The sequence below is a fragment of the Myxocyprinus asiaticus genome, chromosome 25, assembly GCF_019703515.2.
Source record: "Myxocyprinus asiaticus isolate MX2 ecotype Aquarium Trade chromosome 25, UBuf_Myxa_2, whole genome shotgun sequence".
Classification (NCBI taxonomy): Eukaryota; Metazoa; Chordata; class Actinopteri; order Cypriniformes; family Catostomidae; genus Myxocyprinus; species Myxocyprinus asiaticus.
Window position 1 is genome coordinate 19,748,539 of NC_059368.1, and position 25,898 is coordinate 19,774,436.

A 25,898-nucleotide genomic window follows, 5' to 3' on the forward strand; every position below is an offset into this window, starting at 1 on the left:
CGCTCTAACATTAGATAACCTAGATAAATATATGCTATTAGGCTTGTCCAAGTGTTCGTGGGGAGTGGGGAAGCTAAATTAGTACCTCGCTTGCTGCATGTTTAACTTAATTTGCATTTCTCTCTATAAGTTAACAAAATATTCAGACAGTCTCCTTGCTGGTTTTTCCGACACATTCAGAAGCGATGATGCCACTTCTCAGTTTTCTTAATATCTTTTTTTGTTTTCAGTTGACACTTACAAGTTTCAAAAGTCTGGTGAGTAAAAACAATTTACTCCAACGTGTCCGTAGAGGGTTGAGTATATTTTTTTAAAATTCCCTTATTTGGGCATTAAAATGTGACTGGAATTTGAATGCCCAATAATCACGGTAGACTCAAATAACTGCGGTTAGATCAAATAACCACAATCAGATGATTATTTAATAAGGCCTAGACTAGAGTAAGCTTCTCCCGTCCCCCTAACAGTTAGGGTTTGGATTTGGGTAGGAGAAACTGCAGAAACAACGATTGGAGTCGGGAATCGGAGTCGACTCCAAAAAACTCGAAATTGAACACCCCTAGTGTTAATGACTGTACAGTAGGCCTACAGAACCCCCTTGAGGACAAAACTAGAATGTGTTCAAAATGTATTTTAAAAGCTGAAACTGAGGGTGCTTTCACACTGGCAGTTTAGTTCGAAACAGAGCACGGTTTGCATGAAAAACTGGTATTGTGAAGCTGTCATGCAGACCGGGGAGTGCACCGCGGTACCGAACCCAAGATTACCTGTAGGAGGTGGTCTGTGTTCGGTTGCAATGGAACTTTAGCTCGATTCGCATGAATGTGAAAGCAACTCGGACTCGGTGCGCACTCGTTCAGGAAGTAAAGTAACCTGCGCATGCGTTTTAGCCGATGACGACATCATTAGTTTCGACTAATAAATATAGGGTATAATAGGAGATGACAGTGGCGATAACTTCACCTTGGACACTAGCGTAAGCGTGCAGTTCTTTGCAATCAGCTGTCTCCTCAAAAAACACTGTTTGCGAGCAGCAGCAAGCTGCCTTCCCCTAGACATCTGATGAGTTATGCCATGAAGCGCACATATACGCAGTTGTAGTTCACTCTGCTGGGCATAATGGCACCAAAATAACAACAAAAAAAAAAGTATGATGAGTCGCGTTGTGTTCTCCATGCATGTTTGTGATGATGTAAGATGAATGCAAATGGACCGGGGTTCGATAGAATCAAGTGAGTGTGAAACCAGACCAACGCTGCGGGGGGCACCGGGAACAATCACACTCGGAATCGGACCGCAGCAAACGTGCCCAGTGTGAAAGCCCCCTGATAGAAAGCAAAAACCACCTGCCAGAGTGGCCTGTGACGCTGCGAAATTCACCAGCCAAACAGAAAAATTACCCCCATTTGGCGCTTGAAAGGTGTTAATTTCGGACCCTGCAAATGTGTCTTGAATACTAATAGTGGGGACAAAACAAGCTGACTTAGTTTATGAACTGAGCATCCTAATTCTTTCATTTGCATTATTTGCAAATATCGAATAAACAAGTGCTCCATTGATTTAATAATCTTAACAGGTGGTTGTTGTTTTTTCCGGAATCTTTCTGTTTGTATTTCATCTAAACTATGATCAATTTGCAGCACCTGAGACTATTATTAATTATTTAGGATTAAGTCTGTCAGAACAAATGAGAATGAATACACTACTTTCTTTCTTGCCTTATGGAAATAAATGCAATATACATCCTTCAACACTCTGTAGCTGTGTGATGTGGTCATAGCCTTAATCTCCCTGTGTTTGTTTTTTCTTAGAGCGGATTAAAGGAATGGATCAATAGAGATGTTAACAGACTGAGAGGAGAAGAGAAAAACAGCATTAACAGCATAGCAGCAAATATGCAGGATCACTACGACCACCATGACAACAAGGACGTTTGAGAGAATATTTAAAAAAAATAAAACATCTTACCGAGTCCGTTTACACCTGCTATTAAGATGCGTTTTGATGATCCGATCACATGTGGTCAGCGCTAAATACAGGTCTAAACGGGGTCTTCCCTTCCTCTCTGAGACCTGCACATTTCAATCAGTCCTCTAATATTTGCTTTTCCTCTCTACTCTGATTATGATCTGCAAGGGCGTAGGTTTGGCTTGAACAGCAGGGGGGTTGCAGTGTGAAGCATTTACATGTTTTCATTGATCATGATATAAATTGGGGGTGGGGGGGGAGGGGTGGGGTTTGTACTTGCTTGTTTTGATTACTGGGGGGTTACCTCTCCCCCATCTCCCCTGGAATCTCTGCCCTTTATTTCTTTCTGACCACTAGCTTTTGGGTAAATGTTCACAAAACACAGAAAGAAGATCATCTTCTGAAAAGGTTTATATGCATAGGGTTTTATTAATGTTTTCTTCACTATTTTCTTAAGCGTGACAAAAAGCTGTTTTGTGGTAAGGTCAAACTTTATTTTCTCCTCTGTGGTGTTTGAGTTTGAATATATAACTTTTCCAACTATTTCCATTCTATATGAAATAAATTTTACCAGTGCACAAAAAGACGTATCATTCATTCAGCAAGGAGCCATAGCTTCAGTCGCTATGATATCATTGATCACAGATCATTGATAGGAAATCTGTGAAAAGTTAGTCTTTCCTCTTGCGATGATACCCGTGGATGTAATCTAACATTTTTCAGTAGGTTGACCCTAGTGAAAAAGTAATATACCAAATTGTATTTAAAAAAATTTTATTGCATGAAAAGCATACTACAAATACATTAACATATCTATGTACTAATTAAAAGCACCATGTACAGTAATTGCACTTATTTTATGCTTTCTTTAAATGCACACAGAGAAACTGATCACTATAAATGAAGTGGTAAAGTAGTCTAGCTTTTACAAATGCAATTAGGGGAAGTAAACATTAAGTTAAAATATTGTGTACTTTAGGAAAGTACACTGGTTAGATGCTTGTTTCCATCTTATGATTCTACAACTTGTTTGAACAGTGTTAAAAGCAACTGTTATGATGTTCTTCAAGCACAAAAAAAAAAGAAAAAGAAATATTAGAAATATTTTTCTTATATATATATATATATATATATATATATATACTGTATATTTTATATTACGCCATTTCTGTTCTGAGAAATTTTAAGAGCACATAGTTCATTTGCATTTCAACATACTGTTATCATACTAACAGAGAACAAACTCTTTATTTGTCTGTCTTATAACTCGGAAGTCTTATAACAAGAGGGTACTAAATGCTGGAAATGTAATTTAAAAATTATAATTAAAACATTATTTTGAGTACATTTTTAATGGCACAATGCACATTCCTTAAAACACAAGAGTGATACTAAATTTACATGGGTGTACAACGGTCACTGCACCAGAACCAGTTTTGAAGTGGGGAGGAGCCCTCAAACAGGCTGGTTGTGACATCACACCATCAAGTAGTCAGTATGCAGAGTGTGTTGTACACCCAATTTATACCAGACCAGCTTCCAAAATGGTCAACACCATGCTGATTAGTTATTTATCTACATAAATATTAGTCAAAAACTGTCCCCTTACACAGTTCGAATGTTGACGCAATCAAACTAAAAATATTTAAATCTGCTTCTGCGGAGAGAGACTGGCTATGTGCTTGTCATTATTTTCAGTTCACACAAACCGCTGCTCAAAATGAAATGCTGTCTGTTAAGCCATTGATGATGATACTACTGGAACACTGAATTGGTTCAACTGCGTGTTCTTGTGTATGGGTTCCTCCTCTTTATGTATCTATTAAAGTCTCAGTCAGACAGTCTTTTGTTGTTTGTGTCTGCATTCAACAACGTTACATAAATACAGTATGCTCTGTGTTTTATTCAATTTTTAAAGCAGCATGTTGCATTCGATATTGTGTGACTTGAAGAGGTAAGGGTTAAAGTAATTTCCTCATCCCCAATAATAGGGTACAAAGCAATATTTGTTCATTAACCTACTTTGTCTAATGCTGCTTGTCTGCTCAGTCTTGTCTTTGAATTAAGACAAATTTCTCTCTTGAAAGAAGAATAAACACAAAAGCAACAGAGCATGTAAAACTGTTAATTTGCTTGTTAACATTGTGCTATCAGCATATGGTCATTCTACAACTATCACGCAAGACATATCATGTAAGTTATAACTATCTACATACACATCTGGACTTATATTAGTGTATAACGGAGCATCTCATTATTGTTCTAAACACGTCTACAAAAAACACACAGAATGGCAGTGACAACTATCTAGCCAGCGCACCCTCATCTACTTTTATATTTCTGGCAGGTTAGCCACTGTTGGCCAGGGGCCTTTTGTAGATCAGTGATTAGATGGACCAATCAAATGTCTGCATTTTTTCACTTTTATTCGTGCAAAGGGCAAAATTTTACATAACTACATAGGATTATAGTCCTTTCCAGGAGTAAACTGTAACGTCTGTTGAGGTTTCTGCTTGGGGACTTGCTATTGGTAGGTCTGTGTAGGTTTTGGGGACTGTTTGAGGGTTTTATTAACTAACATTTAAAAGTAATTGGAGTTGTAGTTATGTTTTGCGTTCAGCTTAATGTTAAATATATCATTTTATGTTATGAAAAGGGGTTATTTTTAGTTACCCTTGATGAGATTAGTGTTGCTTTGAGATAGGTGTGATCCTGTGTCTTTTAAGTATAAGGAACAATTCTTCAATGATTATTTTGAAGATTAATATTGATTGAAGACGCACTATGCTTGGTTTGCTATTTTTTGTACCAATTAAGCCCACGTTATAATACTTTTAATGCTAGTACCAGAAGTACATACACTGATCAGCCAAAACATAAATTCACTTACCTAATTTTGTGTAGGTCTCCCTCGTGCTGCCAAAACAGCACCAACCCATAACTAAGAATGCTATTTTTCATACCAAATTTGTACAGAGCGGCTATCTGAGTTACTCAACAGGCCATGCTCTGTTGACCTCTCTCATCAACAAGGCATTTCCGTCCATAGAACTGCCGCTCACTGGATGTTTTTTTGTTTTGTTTTTAGCACCATTCGGAGTAAATTCTAGAGACTGTTGTGCTTGAAAATCCCAGGAGATCAGCAGTTACAGAAATACTCAAAACAGCCCATCTGGCACCAACAATCATGCCACGGTCCAAATCACTGAGATCAAATTTTTTCCCCATTCTGATGGTTGATGTGAACATTAACTGAAGCTCCAGACCCGCATCTGCATGATTTTATGCACTGCTGCCACACGACTGGCTGATTAGATAATCAAATGGATGATTGTTGGTGCCAGACGGGCTGGTTTGATTATTTTTGTAACTGCTGATCTCCTGGGATTTTCACACACAACAGTCTCTAGAATTTACCAAACCTACCTAACTTTTTGTCATTAGTGGGCAGAAGCTCAATCTCTGCACTGATCTGAGACTCCTTCATACCAGCCATTCACTTGATCTTCCAAACGATGCCGTTCTCACTGGCTTTGTACTTGGCTTTCCCCTTCATGCAGATGACCTGAACCCCACTGGTGTTGAGTGGAGTGGGAGTGTGCACCTCTATCTTCTGTGCCAGCAGTGAGGGCTTGAAGTTGGACATGATCACCACCTTTACCTCCAACTTGGTGCGGCCGACCTCTCGGACCAATGGAATGATGCGAAAGGGGAGGATGATGTCTTTAGTGGTGTGGTACCTCATGAGCTTGTACTCTCCGTCGGGAGGGATGAAGCTAATACTGTGCTCAGGTAATTTTGGTAAATTCGAATGGTGCCAAAAACAAAAAACATCCAGTGAAGGGCAGTTCTGTGGACAGAAATGCCTTGTTGATGAGAGAGGTCAACAGAGAATGGCCAGACTGGTTTGAACTGACAAAGTCTACGGTAACTCAGATAACCGCACTGTACAATTGTATTGAGAAGAATATCATCTCAGAATGCTATTCTGAGATGTGGGTTGCCCCTGTTTTGGCAGCACAAGGGGGACCTACACAATATTAGGCAGGTGGTTTTAATGTTGTGGCTGATCAGTGTCCAAAATTCAGTTGTGGTGTGGGCCAGCAGTATATTATCAGTATAACATTAGTGTATGTATACCAATTTATAGCCTGCTAGCAATACACTTTAGTATACTGAAGCACCCACGAATAAAGTGTGCTTAAGTATATTATTTTTTCACTAGGGGAGGCATCCAGGATAAGCATACACAAGCACCATCTTGAAAAAGAAACAGATACAAATACAAATGCAACACCAATTCAGCTTCTGTATAACATTCCTCCACTGTTGTGCACAGCGCTTCCATCAGTTCTTGCGTAAACTTTCCAATGCACTTATGTCACGTGAGAGGCAGCGTGTATTCGGCCCTCATGACCGTGCATATCACAGCTGGGCTGAAGCAAAATTTTATAGTTAAAAAAAAGTTTTAAATATTGATTTTTTTCTTGCACACGCCTAGCGTTTCACTTCACAAGACATTTTTTAATCCACTGGAGTCGTATGGATTATTTTTGTGATGGCTGTGTGCTTTTTGGAGCTTCAAGATTTTGGCACCCATTCACTTGCATTGTATGGACCTACAGAGCTGAAATATTCTTCTAAAAATCTTAATCTGTGTTCTGCAGAAGAAAGAAAGTCATGCACATCTGGAATGGCATGAGGGTGAGTAAATACATTTTCATTTTGGGTGAACTAATCCTTTAAGCTCCCTAGCAGCAAGATGGAAAACCTGAGTCAAAGATCTTGTGAGGCTAGGTCCATTAAGAACAACATTGCCTATGGCGTTGTTTCTGGAGAAAATTAAGGGTGAAGCATTTTCTAGTAAAACAGCAGTTCCTTCCATTCACATTGCCTTAACATTCTGGCAGAATTGTTTGTTCAGGGAAAACTCACGATGCTTGAGAGCAGGTGTGTCTGAAATGTACACTACAGCATCACATCAGTGATAGCTTCTGACATGAGCTGGGTTATAATAAGACTCTGGGAAACAGATTACAGAGTGTTTATTTTTTATTTATTTATATATATATATATATATATATATATATATATATATATATATATATAGAAGCAGTGCTAAGAAAGCTATGTGCAAATTTTACTCATTGACAGCAGTACTGAGCCAACAACCAAACTCATCAATGTTGGAAGAATCCATGGGGCAGAAATCTATAACTCCCAGCTACTGAGAGTTATTTGAATCCCAGAGAGAAGAATGTGTAATATGAAGGAAATGACTATTGATTTTGCTCTGCCAGTGTGCATACCACCCCCTTCTGAAACAGAATAATTTAGTGTGATGTTTCATAAGTATAATACAGGACATTGTCCCCTGTTGTATTTTCTTTTTTAACAACATAGTGAGACCTCAGGCTATTTTATCAATGCCAGGCCCATTAAATTCTTCTTGAATCGATTGAAAAACCTCAATTATATTATCCCATAATTCCGGAGTAATGTATTCATTGGCCTGTGGGCTAGCAGTCATCCATAAAGTTTGAGTTGCCTGCTTCAAATTACATTATATATTCTGAAAAAGAAAAAAGATGGACTCTAAGCTCTTTTGACAGGAGGGACATGTTCATTGCAAGGCACATTGCGGGAGCAACCATCTGAAGGAAAATAAATTTCCCTATATGTTGCATTCATCTCTCTTAAGTCCACAATATACAGTATGTATTCCTTGATATGCATGGACCAACATCAAGACTTTGAATTTCATAAAGAATTCCTTCACAGCCAGAGGCATAGTGCATGAGGTAAATGAAGACATTTTAGCCTTTCGTCTGAATTTCGATATCACACAGCTATGATCTAATCAGTTGGTAAGAGTTTGCTGCCCTTGTGTGTGTTATTTAGAGAAACCTTATTTACAATGCTTCCTTCTCAAACAAGTTTCCAACTAGAAAATGTTGTTTTAATGCATATTAGTAAGGGGTGGGTGATATGGCCAAAATCGTATATCATTATATGAGTCATTTTATATCACAATAACAATATATATCATGATATAGTTCATTTGTTTCTGAAAAATAAATAAAAATTGGCTAATATATTAAATAATCACACATTGTAATACCTACTTTAGAATAAACCAGTCAGTGATTTAAATACTTTATAAATGAAAACTACTTCCTCCATAGCACTTTAAGGTAAAAAACTCAGCAGAATTGAAATGGGTGACGTAAGTTTTGTGGTTTGTGCGTGATATCAAGATAAGTTGGTTTTAAGTGAAACTCTTGATGTCCAGGTGTATGAGAGTGTATGAAATAAGCTTGTATTGAGTTGACGGACCTGGATAATTAAAAATAAATAATAATAATAAATACTTTCGTGCTCCGCATAAGAAAGAAAGTCATATCAGTTTGGAATTACATGAGGATGAGTAAATGATGACAGATTTAGCATTTTTGGGTCAACAATCCAATAAATTAAATTCAACACAATCAACTGAATACAGGTATAACTGAACACTTCACAAACCAGGAGAGGAGGGAACAAAATGGCTCGTATCTTACAAGAACAAACATATCTTAACAGGAAAACCTGCTCACGTTGTGCTTTTAATCATGATAGACGTCTTTTATTTTTTTTCACCTCATAATATAACAAGTCAAACGGAATTGTTTTGCAAGTAATTTCAAAGTTCACAGTGCCTCAAAAAAAGTGCATAATCAAAAGAGTCAGTCAAGTGCAACTCAACAACTAGCATGTTTTATTATTATTATTATTTAAAGGGATAGTTCACCCAAAAATGGAAATTCTCTCATCATTTACTTGCCCTCATGTCATCCCAGATGTGTATGACTTTCTTTCTTCTGCAGAACACAAAGATTTTCAGAAGAATATCTCAGCTCCCCCACACAAAGCAAGTGTTGGCCCACACAAAGCAAGTGAATGGTGACCAAATCTTTGAAGCTCCAAAAAACACAAAGGCAGCTTAAAAGTAATCCATAAGACTCCAATGGTTTAATCCATGTTTTCTGAAGCAATCTAATTGGTTTTGGTTAAGAACAGACCAATATATTATTTCCTTTTGACTATAAATCTATAGTCTCTTGATCATGATTTCAAACTCGATTACACTTCATAGCACCATCTAGCGCTCCGCAGATGTGTCAAGCACTAGGAATTGCAATTGAGCACAAAATCATGATCATGCTTAGAGACTGCAATGACAAGATGTACAGTAAAAAAGGGATTACATTTTGGTCTATTCTCACTTAAAACCAATTGGATCGCTTCAGAAGACATGGATTAAACCACTGGATTTGTATGGTTTACCTTTAGAGCTTCATTGTTTTGGTCACAATTCACTTGCATTGTATGGACCTACAGCTGAGATATTCTTCAAAAAATCTTTATTTGTGTTCTGCAGAAGAAAGAAACCTGTAAACATCTGGGATGGCATGAGGGTGAGTAAATGATGAGAGAATTTTCATTTTTGGGTAAACGATTCCTTTAACAATGATTAGGCAGGAATCTAGCCTATTAGTTTTAACAATAATCACATTTGATATTTTTCTATAAAATAATTTAAGTAAATGATATTGTGAATTAAAGATTTTTAATTTAGATGGCAAAAGAAATTATTTAAATTGCTATCAAATAATTTAGATTGTCCTTAGACAATTATGATATCAGTTCTATTGTCTATTCAAGGTAGGGCTGGGCGATATGGCTTCAGAATTTATATCTCGATATTTTTTAGCAAATTAACGATATTCGATATATATCTCCATGATTATGTTTTTGCTCTGAAATAGCATGTGTTTTGTTTTTTGTTTTTTTTAATCAGAAGAACCATCATTTCATCTAAACAGCCATTGTAGCCATGTAAAATGTATATTTCTTAAATAAAAAATCTGTTTAAAAATGATGAAGGCATGTTTTCCCACAGTTTTTCAATAAATTAACAGTAAGGGAGAGTAAAATGTAATAATTGTAATTGATTTGCACGTTTATACTAACATACAATCATATATGGAAGCTTAATAAAAACCTTATTTACCTATATATTTTTACTAAAAAAAAAATGTTTTTTTTTTTTTGTGAATGAACAAGGTGTGCAAAAACTACTTCACTTATTTTTTTTGGAAACCAGATGAATATTGCATAGTACTAAATTATCCAATTCATCATTAGTCAAGTTTATTTGTAAAATATAAAACGGAATTATTATTATTTTCAGGATAAGATTTTTTTAAAGATAAATTAATATGTTTCTGTCCTATTTACTTCACCCTAAACTGGGGTTTTTATTTTGACACTGTATGCAGTCGTGTTTATTTCACCTTCACCAGGAGCTTTTATTATGAAACGGAAAGGGCAATGTTTGTTTGACAGTTATGAGTTTCGCATCTTGTGAACCGCTGTGGTTTCATTCTGTTTTGCAACCTGCTTTAGATTTGTAGTTAACAGAATAGAATACGAAGCATGCCTGAACTCACCTACCTTTGTAAGTCAGAGGAACATTGGAGAAGTCCATCAGGATGGCCTTCACTTTGGTTGTGGCCCAAGTCTGGTGTCCTGACAGCTACCTTGGGTTTGTAAACTCACAGGTCAGTGCTTCTGGCCTTGCTTACTTGTTTCTCTGTAAAAAAATAAATAAATAAATAAAATAAATAAACATTCAGACAGACCATCATTAAGCAGTATCAGAACATGCTTCAGAGCTCAGTTCAGCTTTAACTGTGAGAATATGATTACGGTCAGACAAATACATAAATCCACAAAGTCTCAACTTTTGTCTTGCTTGCATTTTAGAAAAATGATGCTGTGGAGTAAGTATGGAGAGAGGCAACGTAATGATTGCACAATACATAACATTAAACTGGTTGCTTCAGGGTCCAGATTTTGCATTGTCTATCAAGTGGCAGCCCAACACAGTACCAAAAGTTAACAAAAATGCCCTTAAAATCAAACAATGAAAATAATTCATATTGATCATATTAATAAAATATTAAATAAAGAGCATATTAATTTTGACAGCCAAAAAAATAAAAAAAAAAATTAAAAAAAAAAATTTACACAAAAATACATTGAGGTCAGAACAAACATGTCTTTATCCTTGTTGCAAATGAACATACTGAATCTAGTCTGGATTGTGTTCATTGGGTCTTTTAACTTGAGTAGTTCTGTTTGTAGTTTGATTGAAGACACAGCCTTTGACAATAAAAGATTTTGGAATTTTTTTCTCTTTCCCTTCAAAAGTTTATAAAGCCTTTTAATTTACCCAACTATGAACAATATTGTTTGTGATGCATTTTTGAGTTGTGACCCACCAGTTGAGAACCACTCCACAACAGAAATATCCATGACTGCTGTAATTACAAAAATATTCCACACAGAAATAGAGAGGTGAACAAGATTGCAGGCCTGAGCATTTACAAGTTATAAAACCCAATGACATGTACATTACTGTGTTCAGTGCTGTCAAAGCTGAAATATTGATTGAGACCTTCGTTTGTCATTTTCACTGAGCTTCTCTCCATTCATAAGGGGCAGAATTATTGCTTCCGTCAATTTTAGAAAGGCAGACAAATTCTTTATTAGTAATCTTTCTGTGATTCAGAGCCTTAGGGCTCAAATAAAAAAAAATTAAAAAAGAAGAATGACGCAGAAATGGTAATGGGCTGCAATTTCGATATCTTGTTAAAGCTCACCTTTACATAGGTTGATAAAACCAAAGAGACTTAATTTGTGTTTAGACTTGATAAAGTTCAGTGGGTGTAAACTGGCATTTAAGTCCAACTCCTTTCATGAGTGCTTAGAGTTAATACTATCATCAAAGCATTCACTTTAAATGAGACAGGCATTTAAAGCCCCACAATTATAATGAAACACTTTGTTCTACACATATGCTCTTTGAATTACACTTTTTTTTTACATCAAAAACTTTAAGCACACAGACATGGAAGGCTGGGTGATTTAGTTCTGCCCAACTTTTTTTTATTATTCTATAATATTACCAATATTCAGAAGTTCCACAACTACTTTGTTCTCCAAACAGTTATTGGTGTGAAAGTGGCCTGTACATTCTGCTCTTCCCCCTTACATAACATATTTTGTTTTTTTGTCTAGCCAAAGATTGGGCTAAGATTGAGCTTATTTGAATTAAAGAAGCAATAGTCCACTTTCATAGTTAAAATTATATTTATTCAAGAAATATTGGCATTCTTTCATTATCTTGCTTCCAAGTTAATACTGCTCAGCACTACCCTTTATTGATTAAAGGAAAAACTGCAATGGAAAGATTCCAACAACCATTTCTTTATTTGGAAAAGTCAAGTGCTCCCTTATTGGCTGTGTGGCCAACTTTTTAAAAGGTGGGACTTGTTGTTGAAGAATGTGATCAGTTGAATATTAGCAAGGGGAAAAAATGCTGCAAGCAATATCTCGGGCCTAGTCTTGTTACATGCATGGACATTCACATCAAATGAAGTGAATTCAAATCTATGAAAAATAATCTGACCTGCACATGACATGAGAAATACATATAGTTAATTTTCACTCAATTAAAGTTAAAACTAAATCACTTTGGCTTCAAAATAACTTAATATTTAAGATATCAATGCTATCAAGTTTAAATCATTTAACTGTATCATGAAAACTGTCAGCGGTGAACCCATTAAAATAAGACATTAAACAGTTTTAAAGAACTTAAATTGAATACATTTCATTTAAAAAATGTATCATTTGAACAGAAAAAAACAAACTCACCAAATCCTGTTGTCAAAATAAATAAAACGGCATTTCTCTGACTTCATTTTTTGCCCCCTGCTCATTCCACGCAGTTACGTAAATTCTCATTCTCATTTAAGATTTCGGCGTTGTCCGTTTTTTGTGCTTAAAATCTCTGTCAGGTCTTGTTCTGAAAACTTGTGGAACAGTCAAACAAACTTTTATCGTGGTGCGGTGGAGCAACTTAATCACACTGCTTATCTAATTGGTAATTTCACATCTGCAGTGCAACTTCTCTTTTTTATAGGGTTTTTTACTGTAATGATTGGCAAATAAAACATATTAGATTTGCATTTGAATTCTACTTCACAATTTTCTTTATGGCCTTAAAAACATAACTTTAAGCCAGGACAGGTACTAATGCTGTGTTCCATTCAATATCGGATGTGGGAAATTCTGACTTGATATCTCTGATCTTATAGTCAATAAAGGCATTCTGTTGATGTTTGGAAGATGACAAATTTGTAAACAAAACTGCTATGCTCCCGTTATCTTAACCGGTGTTCGATTGTCACCAGAGACATCATCACCTAGCAACCAAATTGATAAATGATGCTGCAATACTAGCATTTGTTGTACATGTGTACGATTATAAAAAAACGAGTACAATTTACCGTGTTTTGAAAACCTGTCTCTGCAAACATTTGCTAAATGGGTTTTATTATCATGTAATATAGGAACTTTGACTCATTCATATTATTTAATAAAAGTGAATTATTAATTTATGCTGTGTTCCAACTTCCATTCAACTTGGAAAGTCTGATTTTCCAACAACCTACTAGGAAAAGTGCAATGGAACGCCACTTGAAGTCGGAATTCCAACTGGGAAACTCGTGCAGAAATTTTCAACTCCAATTTCACTGAGATGCAGGTGTGTGACGTCACGCAAACATGTCAGCACTCAGGGAGATATACAAAGTAAGTGATAAACATTCACTTTTATTAAGTAATATCAATAAATGAGTCAAAGTTCCTACATTACATGATATTGAAGCTTGTTTAACAAATGCCTGCAGAAACACGTGTATAAACATGGTATATTATACTCTCTTTTCATAATCATACACCTGTAGCACACATCTGGGATGGCATGAGGGTGAGTACATCATGAGAGAATTTTCACTTTTTGGGTGAACTATCCCTTTAAGTTTGTGGCTAGTAATTACAAGGTTATAAGCATATATGCAATCTCCATCTAGTGGGTGGAGATTGAAATCAATGACTTGCAGAACTCTTTATGTGGCGAGAAAATAATTTTATTTGTAGACCAAAGAATTCAGAAGTTATAAGCAAAAGAAAAGTAAAATCTGAGCAGTTGGAGGTGCTAGAGGTTTTAGTGTGGGAACCCAAAGTTGGTCAGGATTATTCAGAGCCATCCAAATTAGTGTGCCAAATACTAGTATAACTTTTTACTATACAGTTCTAGGGTTGCCATGGTCTCCTAGCCAGAGAAGGAAGAAAATCTGTCAAAACAAAAACAAAAGGGGTACTCATATCTAATAGCAAGCCTAATATCATATACACTGGGCAATTGGATGTACCTAGTGAATCAGTATCCTGCAAATGATTGGGATGTCTCTGATAAGAGCAGGCTAATTTGCACATACATGCATAAGATAAAAAAAAATAAGCCCATCATCATTGAGATTCAGGTGATGTGAGATTCACATAAGATGTGAAATTGATCACATCATAAATTTAGCCAAAGTGTTAGTGCTACCTTGAACTATGGTTTTCAGTCTGGACTAGCCATTGAATTATAGTACAATACAATACCTCAACAGGGGCAATTTATTTTGGGGCATACAGAATGACCCTGTAACAAGTCTGGAGTAGATATGAAATATAAAGTGTAATGTACAATGAAATATATTATAGAACATACAATGTGATATATACTATAGTGAAATAAAGTAGAAATATACTGTAAACAATTTAATATGTTAAACATTTAAATTTGCATCAGAACAATTTCTACAAATCTGAAAATTATAAATAATTGATAAATATTAAACAGCTGAGAATGGAATGCACTGGAGGAGAATACAGGACACACAACAAAATAGTCTGCTGCTATGTGCCAAGCTTTTGAGGTGGCTCAGTGCTATCTTTTTTGGTTGCTTTGTTCAGTATACAGATAGCCTTCCAGGATGAATGATGCTCTGTTTCAAGTGGTATAGCATTGTGTTTCATGCAACCAGTTCATCAGAAGACACAATTGGAGAACATGTGAGCTGTCATTTACACTGTCCCTTTAAATTCATATTTTACTGTAAGAACAGTGACTGTATTGATCTGTTTCTCATTCATCACTGAACATAGTGCAAAATTATTGTTTCAATGACCTTTATGATTATTCATTTCTAAAGATTGCAGTTATAATGTTGGGTTTGAGGTCATAGTTGGTCTGCTGCTAAAGGAGTATGCTTGTATGAACTCAGAGGCAGCAAAGGGGTCTCTTTAGCATGTGTCGGCACTCAGATGTATTCAGCAGCAACTTGCCTTTGCACCTGCACAATTCATTGCCTCATCCAAAAAACAGCCTCTAATCAGCCTCTCTGACACATCAGTGTAAATGAACTCCTGCTATGCTTGCAAGCTTCCACCACTGTGGTTTCACTTGTTGGGTGATCCATGTCAACTTCCACTGACTGATACATTCTGCTGAGAAGGGGGTGGAGAGATGGTATGTTTATATGTCATACATATGCAAGGACAAGTTTTTCATTTTTATTTATACCATGATCAGTAAAAACATGCTTCACGCTGCAACCCTAGTTGGTGAGAACACTGTGCTCCCAGGAATCTGACACAGACTCCCTAAGAGGTTAAGTTTAGGCCCACTGGCTCTTTCTTTCACACAAAATTGAAGATTCATTAAAATCATTCTCGCTAGATGTTAAATTTGTTCTGCTAATGTAGTTCTACAAAAATATAGCCTTGTAAGTCCATATAAGTTGCCATAGGAGAGAATAAGTAGACATGAAGGCTTTTTCACCCAAATTATTGCCAGGATCAAAACCTTAACAGCGATATGAGGACAGTAGCTTGCAAAGACTAATGAATTGTACAGCAAAGATACATTTTTCTGGCTAAATAAAGCCTTAAGATCATTATTGGATTAGTTTTTTGGTCTTAACTGTCATATGGAAACCATTCAAACAACGAGTGTCTCTTCTGGTCATCAAATGGCAAAAGTGCAAGTTTTTTTACACCACAAGTCTACCAGTGAATGAACCAGAAAAGGTTTGGCCATATCTGGGAGCATGGGAATTTGAGATACGCAGGAAAACACTTTCTGGTGTGACAGCCTCAAACTACTCCATGAGGCCTTTTTATCCTTTAGTGTGTGTGTATGCACTTTTTTGCATGCCAGCTTCAAATAAGTATTCTGGAACTGAATTCTAAGGTGTTTGCTGATTTTCATTTCCTTGGGCATACGCATGTTTCTTTTGATGAAATTCTTTGTGGTTTATCTTTAAAATGTTTAATTGGGGGAATAAAAACAATCTCTGGGGGGAATGTGGGAGAATGTTGTGAATCCTCTATGTAGTAAACTGTAAAATGCAGATTGTAATACATATGTGTGTTTGTTACAAAGTTTGCAATGTCTTTAAATTACAGTGCCTCTGAGATTTGAGATTCACCACACATGTCGTCCAAGTTCAAACACAAAGACGTGTATCAGTTTTCTTTGCGCACATAGAGGTCCTGAGCACACTGTATTGTGATGCATTTATTGATTGCTCAAAACTGGCACAATGCATGGTGTGACATATTGTTTTATGTGTATCTAGTCATCTTTAAAATCTTAACATTTTTAGAGCTAACCAATTCGTCCTGTCATTGGCTATAGTATCAATTTCAACTGCAGACTTGTTCAACCTCTTGCTCAAGAGTTAGACAAGTGCTTTAAAAGTTTGCCCAGCTGTAATAGCTGATAACTTGTACATCGCTGACTATCTTTGTATCCTCTTCCCAGAGTGTGCACTGTAGTGTTTGCTATTAAAAGGTGCACATAATGAGGTACACCTGACCATAGTCTCACATTTTTCAAAAATGTTCTATCTGTCTGATGACTGTTTCTAGATGGATCCCAAAGAAGTGTACCCCAAGGATATTCATTTGCAGCTCTAATGTTCTGTGGCAAAAGGATTGAAGTCATTTCAGCTGAAATAAATTGATTCTCAAGCTCATCGGAAACTCAAGTTAAGCCTGCAAGTATAACTGCCTTCAACGTAAACAGAGGCAGAAGGGAAAAGTGAAAAGAGGCTGCCTCATTCTGTGCAAGCTGGGTGTACTGTGGGATATATTCTGATTGGTGGGGGTTTAAAGTAAGTTAGAGCAGCTGTTTCCCCTGAGCCTGTGTGTGGAGGGAAGAGTAAAGCTTGGATACATGCCACCACAAAAGGCGGCAGTCTATTAAATGCAATACTTTTCACCTAGGGCTGGTAAACTGGGTTCTCACCACTGAATCAGAACAGTTTGATTTTTATGCACTCTGTCAAAGACACATCCCCATTTGCACTTTAAATTACAATCCTTATATTTACACGCATTACAGTTCCCCATCTTATTATCCCCATACTTGATCCACAGAGCTTTGACATCAACTAGGTGCTCTGCTGGCTGTCTCTACGTCAATTGTTAGCCACTTTTCTCGTTCTCCCCCTTTCTTCTTGAATTTAAATTGTGATCTGACAAAGCACATAAAAGGGGATTTTAAGGCACATCAATTCTGCACTCCATACACATTGGAGCATTTCCCTCCTGAGCTGTCCCCATCTGACTCTTGCTTTTTAAAGAAACGCTTCTTCTTGTAGTTTTCCATTACATTGTTTACATTGTATAGACAGCTGGAAATAACCCGGAGAAGCACTTTATTTGAAATTCTATATGAAATGAAGTTGAACAATTTCTCTACATTGACCCTTTTCAGTGTTGTTATCCTTCAAGGACACTGGCCTTTATTTCTTCAACCTTATATTACATTTATTATGTCTCTTTTCTTAGGTTGTCCCTTTATGTCACTCAACAACTGAAAATGATAGAAAGAATACTTTGCTGTAATATTGAACGTGATCTCAGGAGCATCCCTCAGATGTGAAACCGATGGAGCTACAGATTTTAGAACTGTTAAGGGCCGTTCATACCAAACACGTTCTTGTGTCCTTCTGCGCTCTTTTTCTATATGTAAACATGCGCAAGACGTCTGACCGTTGCGCCGCTTTAACCTGTTTTGTTGTTGTTGTTTCAGCGTTTCGCGTAGGAGCGCTGCGCCGTGTCAGTGAAAAAAGAACTTCAACTTTTAAAAGCGCGTCTCGAAACATCTGTGTTCTGTTATAGTTATGCTTTGCGCCGAGTCTAGCTTTTTCAGCGCAAGAACGCGTTCGATTTGAACGGCTCCAGAGATCGTCTTCCCACGCAAACCTTCCGTACACTTTAAGGGTTTACATTGGAGTGAGTAACACGACATCGGCGCGTACTGTTCAAGACACATGGTCACTCGTGTCCTCTTTGGAGGGAGGCTACTTTGTCACTGAGATTGTATTTCTTTTTCATTTAGAGCGAAACAACACATTTCTGTGTGACTAGTAGGATACTATGTGGAACGGAAATTTCCACAAAGTGCTTCGTTTAGCTTAATCTGAGGCGGGTTGATAATTTAACCAGTAAAAAAAAAAAAAAAAAAAAGACACAATTGAGAAACAATTCCTTGCCAAAAAATGCTTTGTGCGGAGATATGAAAAAAAAGTTCTCCAAAATCCTCATGAACGCGGTCCTGTATAGCTTATGATTCAAAGGAAAGTGAAGGAGAAACTGCTCGACAACTCCAAGGAATCGGACTAGGTATTTTGAAGCTTTTGTGTGTTACTGTCAGAAATTTCACCTGCTCGTGTTATCAGGTGTTGGCTATATTTAGTCAAGTCAGAAATCTGTTGCTCAAGAACTCACGTATTTTTTTTATTATTTTTTTTTAGGTTGCTAATTGTTTCGTTGAACGTGACCATTCGAGAAATAAGAGGCTTTGTTTACCGGCGGCTGACGGGCTTATGCAATGCGAGAACGGAATCAAACCGTTTAACATTTCTGTGGCAAGCCAGTCGGTTGCCAAATTATATCGAATGAGGACATTGTTGAAACCAGATACCTGCCGAGTCACAAGGTAAGACATACGAGCATATCCGAGTATGTGATTGATGATATTTTCTCAGAAACGTGTGCGCATCTGAATTCAAACTGCTTGAATGCACATATTTTGGGGGCAAATTATCAGATGTAAGCTACAGTGAAATTACTGTATCTGAGTATATGTGTGACTGGATAACACCTGGATTTATTTCCACTATGAGTTAGGATGTAGTCTATAAATCTACATTTATTTTACAAAACCCAACCTTTGGCATGAGCGTGAAACAGTAAATACCCCAAAACAGTGCTTAGTATGTATGCACCTTAAAAGTTTTTCATTGAACTGCTGTTGATAGATATACAATAAGCATTTATTTATTTTATGTTGCAATAATTAATTATTCTTACTGTACTGCGCACATTATTAGTACATGTTTTACGCACAACAGTTCTTCAAGTTCTGAGAATGCAACAAGGGAGTGAATCTACAGTACTGTGTGTAGTTCACTACACTGTCCAGTACAGTTCACATGGAACATCCAGATGTATAATGCAAGCAAAGAAAGAAACTACATGTAGACAAGATCATACAGTATGTGGACTAGATTTACTTAGTATTTTAATTATTAGTGGTGCGTGCCAGTTTGTGCAGCTGATTACTCAATTGCCTTCCCTCTCTGTTAGGGGTTGTTAGATAAATGGTAGTGTACTATAATGGACACCCTATAATTATTCACTGTTGAGAAATGGCAATAGCACTCTGAAAATGCAATTGTTCTCTCATCTTCTCACTCTGATTTTACCCTTCACCCACAGAGTGCATGAGTGGAGCCATTAAAGCCAGGTTGTATGAGCTGAACAACAGCCACAAACAATAAGGAATATGCAAATCAAATGAATATAGATGTGTACCCCAGAGCACAGGTCTCTCAGACAACTTCTGCATATTTTAAGAACCACATTACTTCATTCGTCTCTGATATATTGCACCCCTCTCTTGTACAAGCTTTGTGCACGAGTTGATTAAAGTGCAGGTACATGTGGAACAAAAGCTTCCATTAGCCTTTTCAGACAATACATTAACACTGTTAAAGTGTTTTCAGCCTCTAACTTATTAGAATTCTGAAGAGCAGCGCCTCATAAGGCTTAATTGACTAAGACACTGGCAGGAGAATTTTATTGCACCTTCGCACAAGGAGCAAGGTACTATAATCAATGAGGAATGAAAGCATGTTGTGGCTCTCTCATTTTAAAGTGTCTCGCTTGTTCTTGAGATGGAGGAGCACTGCTATTAATAAATTGTTCAGGATGAGAATTCTGATTGACCATTTAAAGCTCCTCTTTGAAAATGTTGCTGCAATAGACAGGCTGCATGATAAGGCAGGATGGTTAAACAATTATAGATCTCTATAACACAATCAGACACATGTCTGCATCCATAAAGTGGCTGTATGATATACTGTGCATTACTTTCACAGTGCTGTTATATTTACTATGCATAAAGGTGTATGACTCATTACTTGATTTCTGATCATGTTTAATCGTATTAGAGGTGAAATGGAAAGTAACTTATAAAACTGTGCTTTTTATATGTTTTATTTTATTTTATTTATTATTATCAGTTTGTGTTTCTGTTGGTCATATATCATATGTTGACTGCCATCATATTGATGCTGTGGATCTGTGTGGACTGACTGGATAATAGGGTTATTTAACCACAGTCTTTTCTGCTTGAAAAGAAAAACAACATTTTGCACCTTTGGTTATACGAGTTCTGTATATCTCTACCTATACGGATGCTATTCAAACTCATTCTCATCTGACCTTGACCAGGGATATTAGCACTCCTAACAGGTGTTTCTAGATATGTAAATGCACAAATGCACTCACACCACAGGCAAAATGAATAACTAAATAGTCGCTGCCATGATCACCATTTATAAAAGAGGTTCTGAGTTTGAATATCACAGGGAAGGCTTTAATATGTAATCTTTTCAACTTCCTGTGATTAGGTTCCACACAAAACACATTCACAGAGCTCAGGAAAGAAGATTAAAAAACAAAAACAAATGTACAGGTATAAAAGCTTTAGTTAATTGTAAATGTGTAAAAGGGGCTTTAGATGAATCAGAAAAACTCTCTGATGTGTATAATATTGGCTAAAACTGTGTATAAGATGTGTGTATTATTTGGAAGAATTGTTTTGTCCATAAGCTGAATTGCTTTCGCCCTAAATGATGAAATTAATCATTAACAATCCTACTTTTAAAAAGTATCTACAGAGGCAATTCTGACAAATTACAGCTGCCTGCATACTGTAGCTCTCTCAATTTAAACTAGACATAACTGTGCCATCATCTGTAATACTGTCATATACAATTATGTAAATATGCACAAAATGATAAAGCTAGCAGCCTTTCTACAGTACTGTTAAAAAACAGAATATGTGATTCAATTTTATCCATGCTCTCCAAAGTGTAAAGCAGTTCATTGCCGTGTAAGCCAAATGTTCTAATTTAATATGGCAGGATCATGTTACACACATATGTTGGTTGCATTTCACAGAGCTCATTTAATTCAGTGTAAAATGAGAACACGAGTGGACACCCTTTTCCTGTTTCTATTAATTAAAGTAAACACATCTTTTGTAATTCACAGCAGTGTAAATTGTATTGTACAGGATTGGAAAAACATAAATAAAATAAAATTACAATTCCACAATGCTCTTCCATCATCTCACCAATCAAACTGTACGGTACAACCCACTCTAAAATCATAGCTGTCAAGCCTGTATACAGTGTATACAGTATATACAGCACTGTATACATCTGACCTTTTGGCTTTAGACACACAACAACATATGGTTGCACATTTTACACGCATACACTCAGACTATGGGCGAGTCTAGCATGGCCTCATTTTAATTATGAAACACAAAAACAATAAATAATTGTATCAGATGGTTAACAAGAAAAAAAAACTAATTATATTTAAATATACTTAGAAAGCAAAGACACCTTAAATGAAGCATAATTAGTGCATTTAATAAAAAAAAATGTCTGTCTCAGTCATGTCTTCTTGCCTTATACAACATAATTTCTTTAGTTAGGGCCATCCTTGCACAACAAGGTACAAATTTAGAGTCCATGCACACACTCTTTAATTCCTAACACTAGTCTCTTGCACCACAAAAATACCTTTGTTTTATTTATTGGAGGGTTGAGAAATTATGACTAACTTGGGAGAGGAAGTCAATGGGAGTGAGGGATTGATCTGCAGAGGACACTTTGTAGAAGACGCAGGACGAAACTGTCAAGGCATCAGTGCAGAGAGAAAGACGTTCTAACAGGACAACTTAAAAGTATGAGAATTTTGTAATCAATTTCCAAAATGTCCAAATTCATGAATTTATTTTTACTGATCTAACTGTGAAATCTATTCTTTAGTTAGCCCTTATAGTGTAGTATTATTGCATTGGAAGAATGTTCTCCATTGATGCTGACTGTGTTGAAATGTGTATTGAGAAATGGGGGAGCTCAAACAATCTGTGAATCAACAAGTTGGCATAACTTGATGTACGAACCTAAATTTGACAATACATGGAGGCATCAGCACAATCACTTCAAAAGCTCTGAAATAATCTGCTTGCTATCAGATTGTGTTGCTATTTTAATCACAGATTAATGATGAGGAGGTAAGAGGAATGGTTACGGCCAACCACTGTGGCCACATGCTGTTTTCTCCAATCAAAAGGAAGTTATGATCGAATTTAGATCTATGAGTGAAATGTATGTGCTCAGTTAAAGTCTTTTGAATAAACCTGCAAGACAGCTATTATTTAAACTTGTGGCAATCACATATTACAAGATCAGCTTCATTTCCCCCCTCAATTCAGTTTTGGGTGGCCAGTTTTGAATAGGTCATTGGGCATGTTTAGGATTTCCTTTTCATAAAGACGCCTACTTTACCTTCATGCAATATACTGTAAATTCCCAGACATGCCTATTTGGCAAGGTTATCGGTGAGTTTAATGGGATGCCAGATTGAAGTTCATTGAAATCTACTGGATAACCACAGTTTATCAGCTGGGTGGAGAGGAATGGGGTATGGTGATTTTATTTGTTTGTGAATTGGTGGAATAACAGAGAGTAAACGTCTCTCTCAGACTGGCATGTAAAATCACACAACTCAGCAGCAAAGCTCTTCAATCTGCATTATTTGTGGTATAGTCCCTATAAGAATCTTCACATCTCAACTATGTCTTAGCCAGTAAGCCAATCTTGGTGCCAGAGACATTAATGTGTTAGCTGTATGGCTGCCTTCCCATTGCTCAGTTCCTGTCTATTCTGGCAGTTGAGTCTTATTAAACTTTTCTCTGCATGTGTTCTGTAGTCCATGTCTTTACTATGTGCTCCCTCACTTCTCTCTCTCCTCTCACTCCTCCTACAGCTCACGGACTATTGAGCGCATTAGCACTTGTCACATCAGTCCAGGCAAGGTCATCGCTTCTTCCTATCTTTCTACATACGGCTTGTAAACACTGAGTCCCGGCGCTCTCCACATTCTACAATGGAGAGCCTAAGTGAGCTTCAGAACCCTCTACTGGATAAGAATAGCAAGCATCTGGTCAAGGCTGACTACGGCTATGGGGGAGACTTCCACAGCAACCAATATCAGGAGAACATTATAAATTACTTTGTGACTGGTGGAGGAGGTGGGGGTGTCGGTGGAGGTGGTGTTGGGGTCACAGGAGGAAATGGCAAGGCGAAAGCCCAGCTACTGGACGCCACCTCACTACACCTAGCAGTGGAGGCATTTTACAAGCCTAACTTCATCCTTTACAAGGATGATGGGAGCGGCAAGGGAAAGGATTACAAAAATGAGTGCTGCGAGACCACATTCATGGAGAAGAAAGAGAAGGAAGTAGTGGTGGAGACAGCCACAACAGAGGACCCACAAGCAAAACTCCTGGACGAAAACAATGTGAAAATCCAGACGGTCTCTTACGAGGTAGAGGAAGAGGATTACGTAGAATATGAGGTAGGATGGCAAGTTTCTTTGAAACCACTGAGCCAAACACATGCTGTTTTGTACTGCTGGATTAATTAATCTAGTCCTTGACAGGTAAATTCTCTCAGGGAGCACCAGCTTCTAGTTATAGCCTACACCATAATATGAGACCCTGTCCTTTAACCTGCACATTTAAAAAGGCATAAGTTTCCATTTGGGTTTAAAATAGCTGTAAGACATGAATTTATGTTCCCCCAGCTTCTGCTGGCTCTGTTGATTATGTGTAAAAACTACCACTTACATTTGGAATATTCTGTTGAAACGGTAAGATCTCTTTAGTGGAGTTAAAGATGACGTGTAATTTTTTTCTGTCAAAATACTTTCTCGAAAACAAGCTTAATATGGAGAGACAGCTACAAGTAAGGCTAGTAAGGATGCATTCTTAGGTTTCCATCAAAACTTTGCTCTTAAACTGCAACATTGGTTCAACTAATGGCATAAGTGTGAGTCAGGACTATCTGTTTGTCCAACAAATAGAAGGCAGCTTACTTTGGCACTATGAAAAGATTCAGTGAACCAGACTAAATCTCTTCATAAACTTGTATATTCATTGTATTAATTGTGTATGTGTATTCATTACCTAAACTAATGATCTCAATATAGAGCAATGGAATGAGCAATGTGCAGTGCTGCTGAATAATTCTAATAATGCTGAATTGTGGTCCATCTCCCTTTAAGCTAAGTGAGAGGAAGGTATATGTATGCAGGTCATGTCCAGGATTCTGGGTCTTTCAGCATTTCACAGTGAACGTTACTCCGTACTGAGCACCACTGGAGTTCACAGCAGTTGTCTCATGATATTAAAGCTGTTCTCCACATGTGGGGCTCTGCACTTCTGCAGCCCATACTGTGTGGTCTGCCTTCATGATATGTACTGTGGTGTTACAGTACTTTCTATTACTTAAAAATTTATTACTGCACTTCTCTATATAATTATTAGGTTAAGTGAGTTCATTTGAAATTAGTAAATATGAAATCAGAATGACTTATCTGATCTTCTGGTTTAAATCTGATTGTGTTAAAAGGATACTTAATGAGCATGGTCTAAGAGATACATTTGTGTAGGGCATTAGTAACATCACTTTGATATTGAAGGTTGTGTATCTCATTTGTATTCTACTGTATAGATTTAAGACCCCTCCTCCTTGGCAATGATAAAGTGAACTCTTGAGTTTGCCTCTAGAGACACCTCTGTTGTTCCCATTTTTATTCTCAGTGTTGTGAAATATATCTTGTGTGTTAAAGTAAAGTGTGAACTGTACCTTAGCTTTCCCCAATCTTAGAGAAAGAACATGAATGTCAGAGCTTCTTGTTTGAGGGGATTGGCAGCAGATCTTGTTTGGCCGACCCTTTTTTAGTGGGAAAGAAACACTAATGGTCCTAGTGTTTTCTTTTGGAAGTCAAAGAATGTTATGAAAGAAGCATTTTTATCTCCCTAAACCCCAATTGAATGCCTGTAAAGCCAATTTAGGTCCTTTTCCTTAGATCTCATTTTCTTTCAGAAAGAATGCACTGAGGATGAATTATCCAGACAGGATGAAATGGGAATTTATTGCACTCTGAAAATGTCATCAGTAAATAATTACTTCAGAATCCTCAATGAGTCTCCTTTGAATTAATTGAACAAAATTATGATGATAATAATTATGTTGATTATCATGCTCATCATTCCTGTCCATGTACATTGCACACTAATAAATGTTGTTGTTGTTGTTCTTCTTGGAATATGTTTAACTTAAATGGTAGCTGTATATTAATCTTTTTTTTTTTTTTATTTGTTTGTGTAATATAATAACATAATTCCTGAACAGAACATTGCTATGCAACTGCTGTGTGTGCTGCACTAGCTGTTACGATATTGTGTATTTTAGCATGGCTGGAATGCTGTATTGATCAATCAGCATTCAGGACTGGAACTATCTGTTTTCTATCCACTTATTTTT

At 36.8% G+C, this 25,898-nt stretch overlaps 1 protein-coding gene across 1 annotated transcript in view; it reads left to right on the plus strand.

The window, feature by feature from the left end:
• The first annotated feature begins 18,505 nt into the window (after positions 1–18,505).
• Positions 18,506–25,898, plus strand: part of LOC127416470 (synapse differentiation-inducing gene protein 1-like) — a 33,560-nt gene continuing 26,167 nt past the window's right edge. Inside the window, exons 1-3 of the mRNA XM_051655859.1 lie at positions 18,506–18,603; positions 18,735–18,919; positions 23,335–23,925. Coding sequence (XP_051511819.1) covers positions 23,455–23,925 — 471 coding nt within the window. The 5' untranslated portion in view covers positions 18,506–18,603; positions 18,735–18,919; positions 23,335–23,454. The remainder of the gene's footprint in view (positions 18,604–18,734; positions 18,920–23,334; positions 23,926–25,898) is intronic.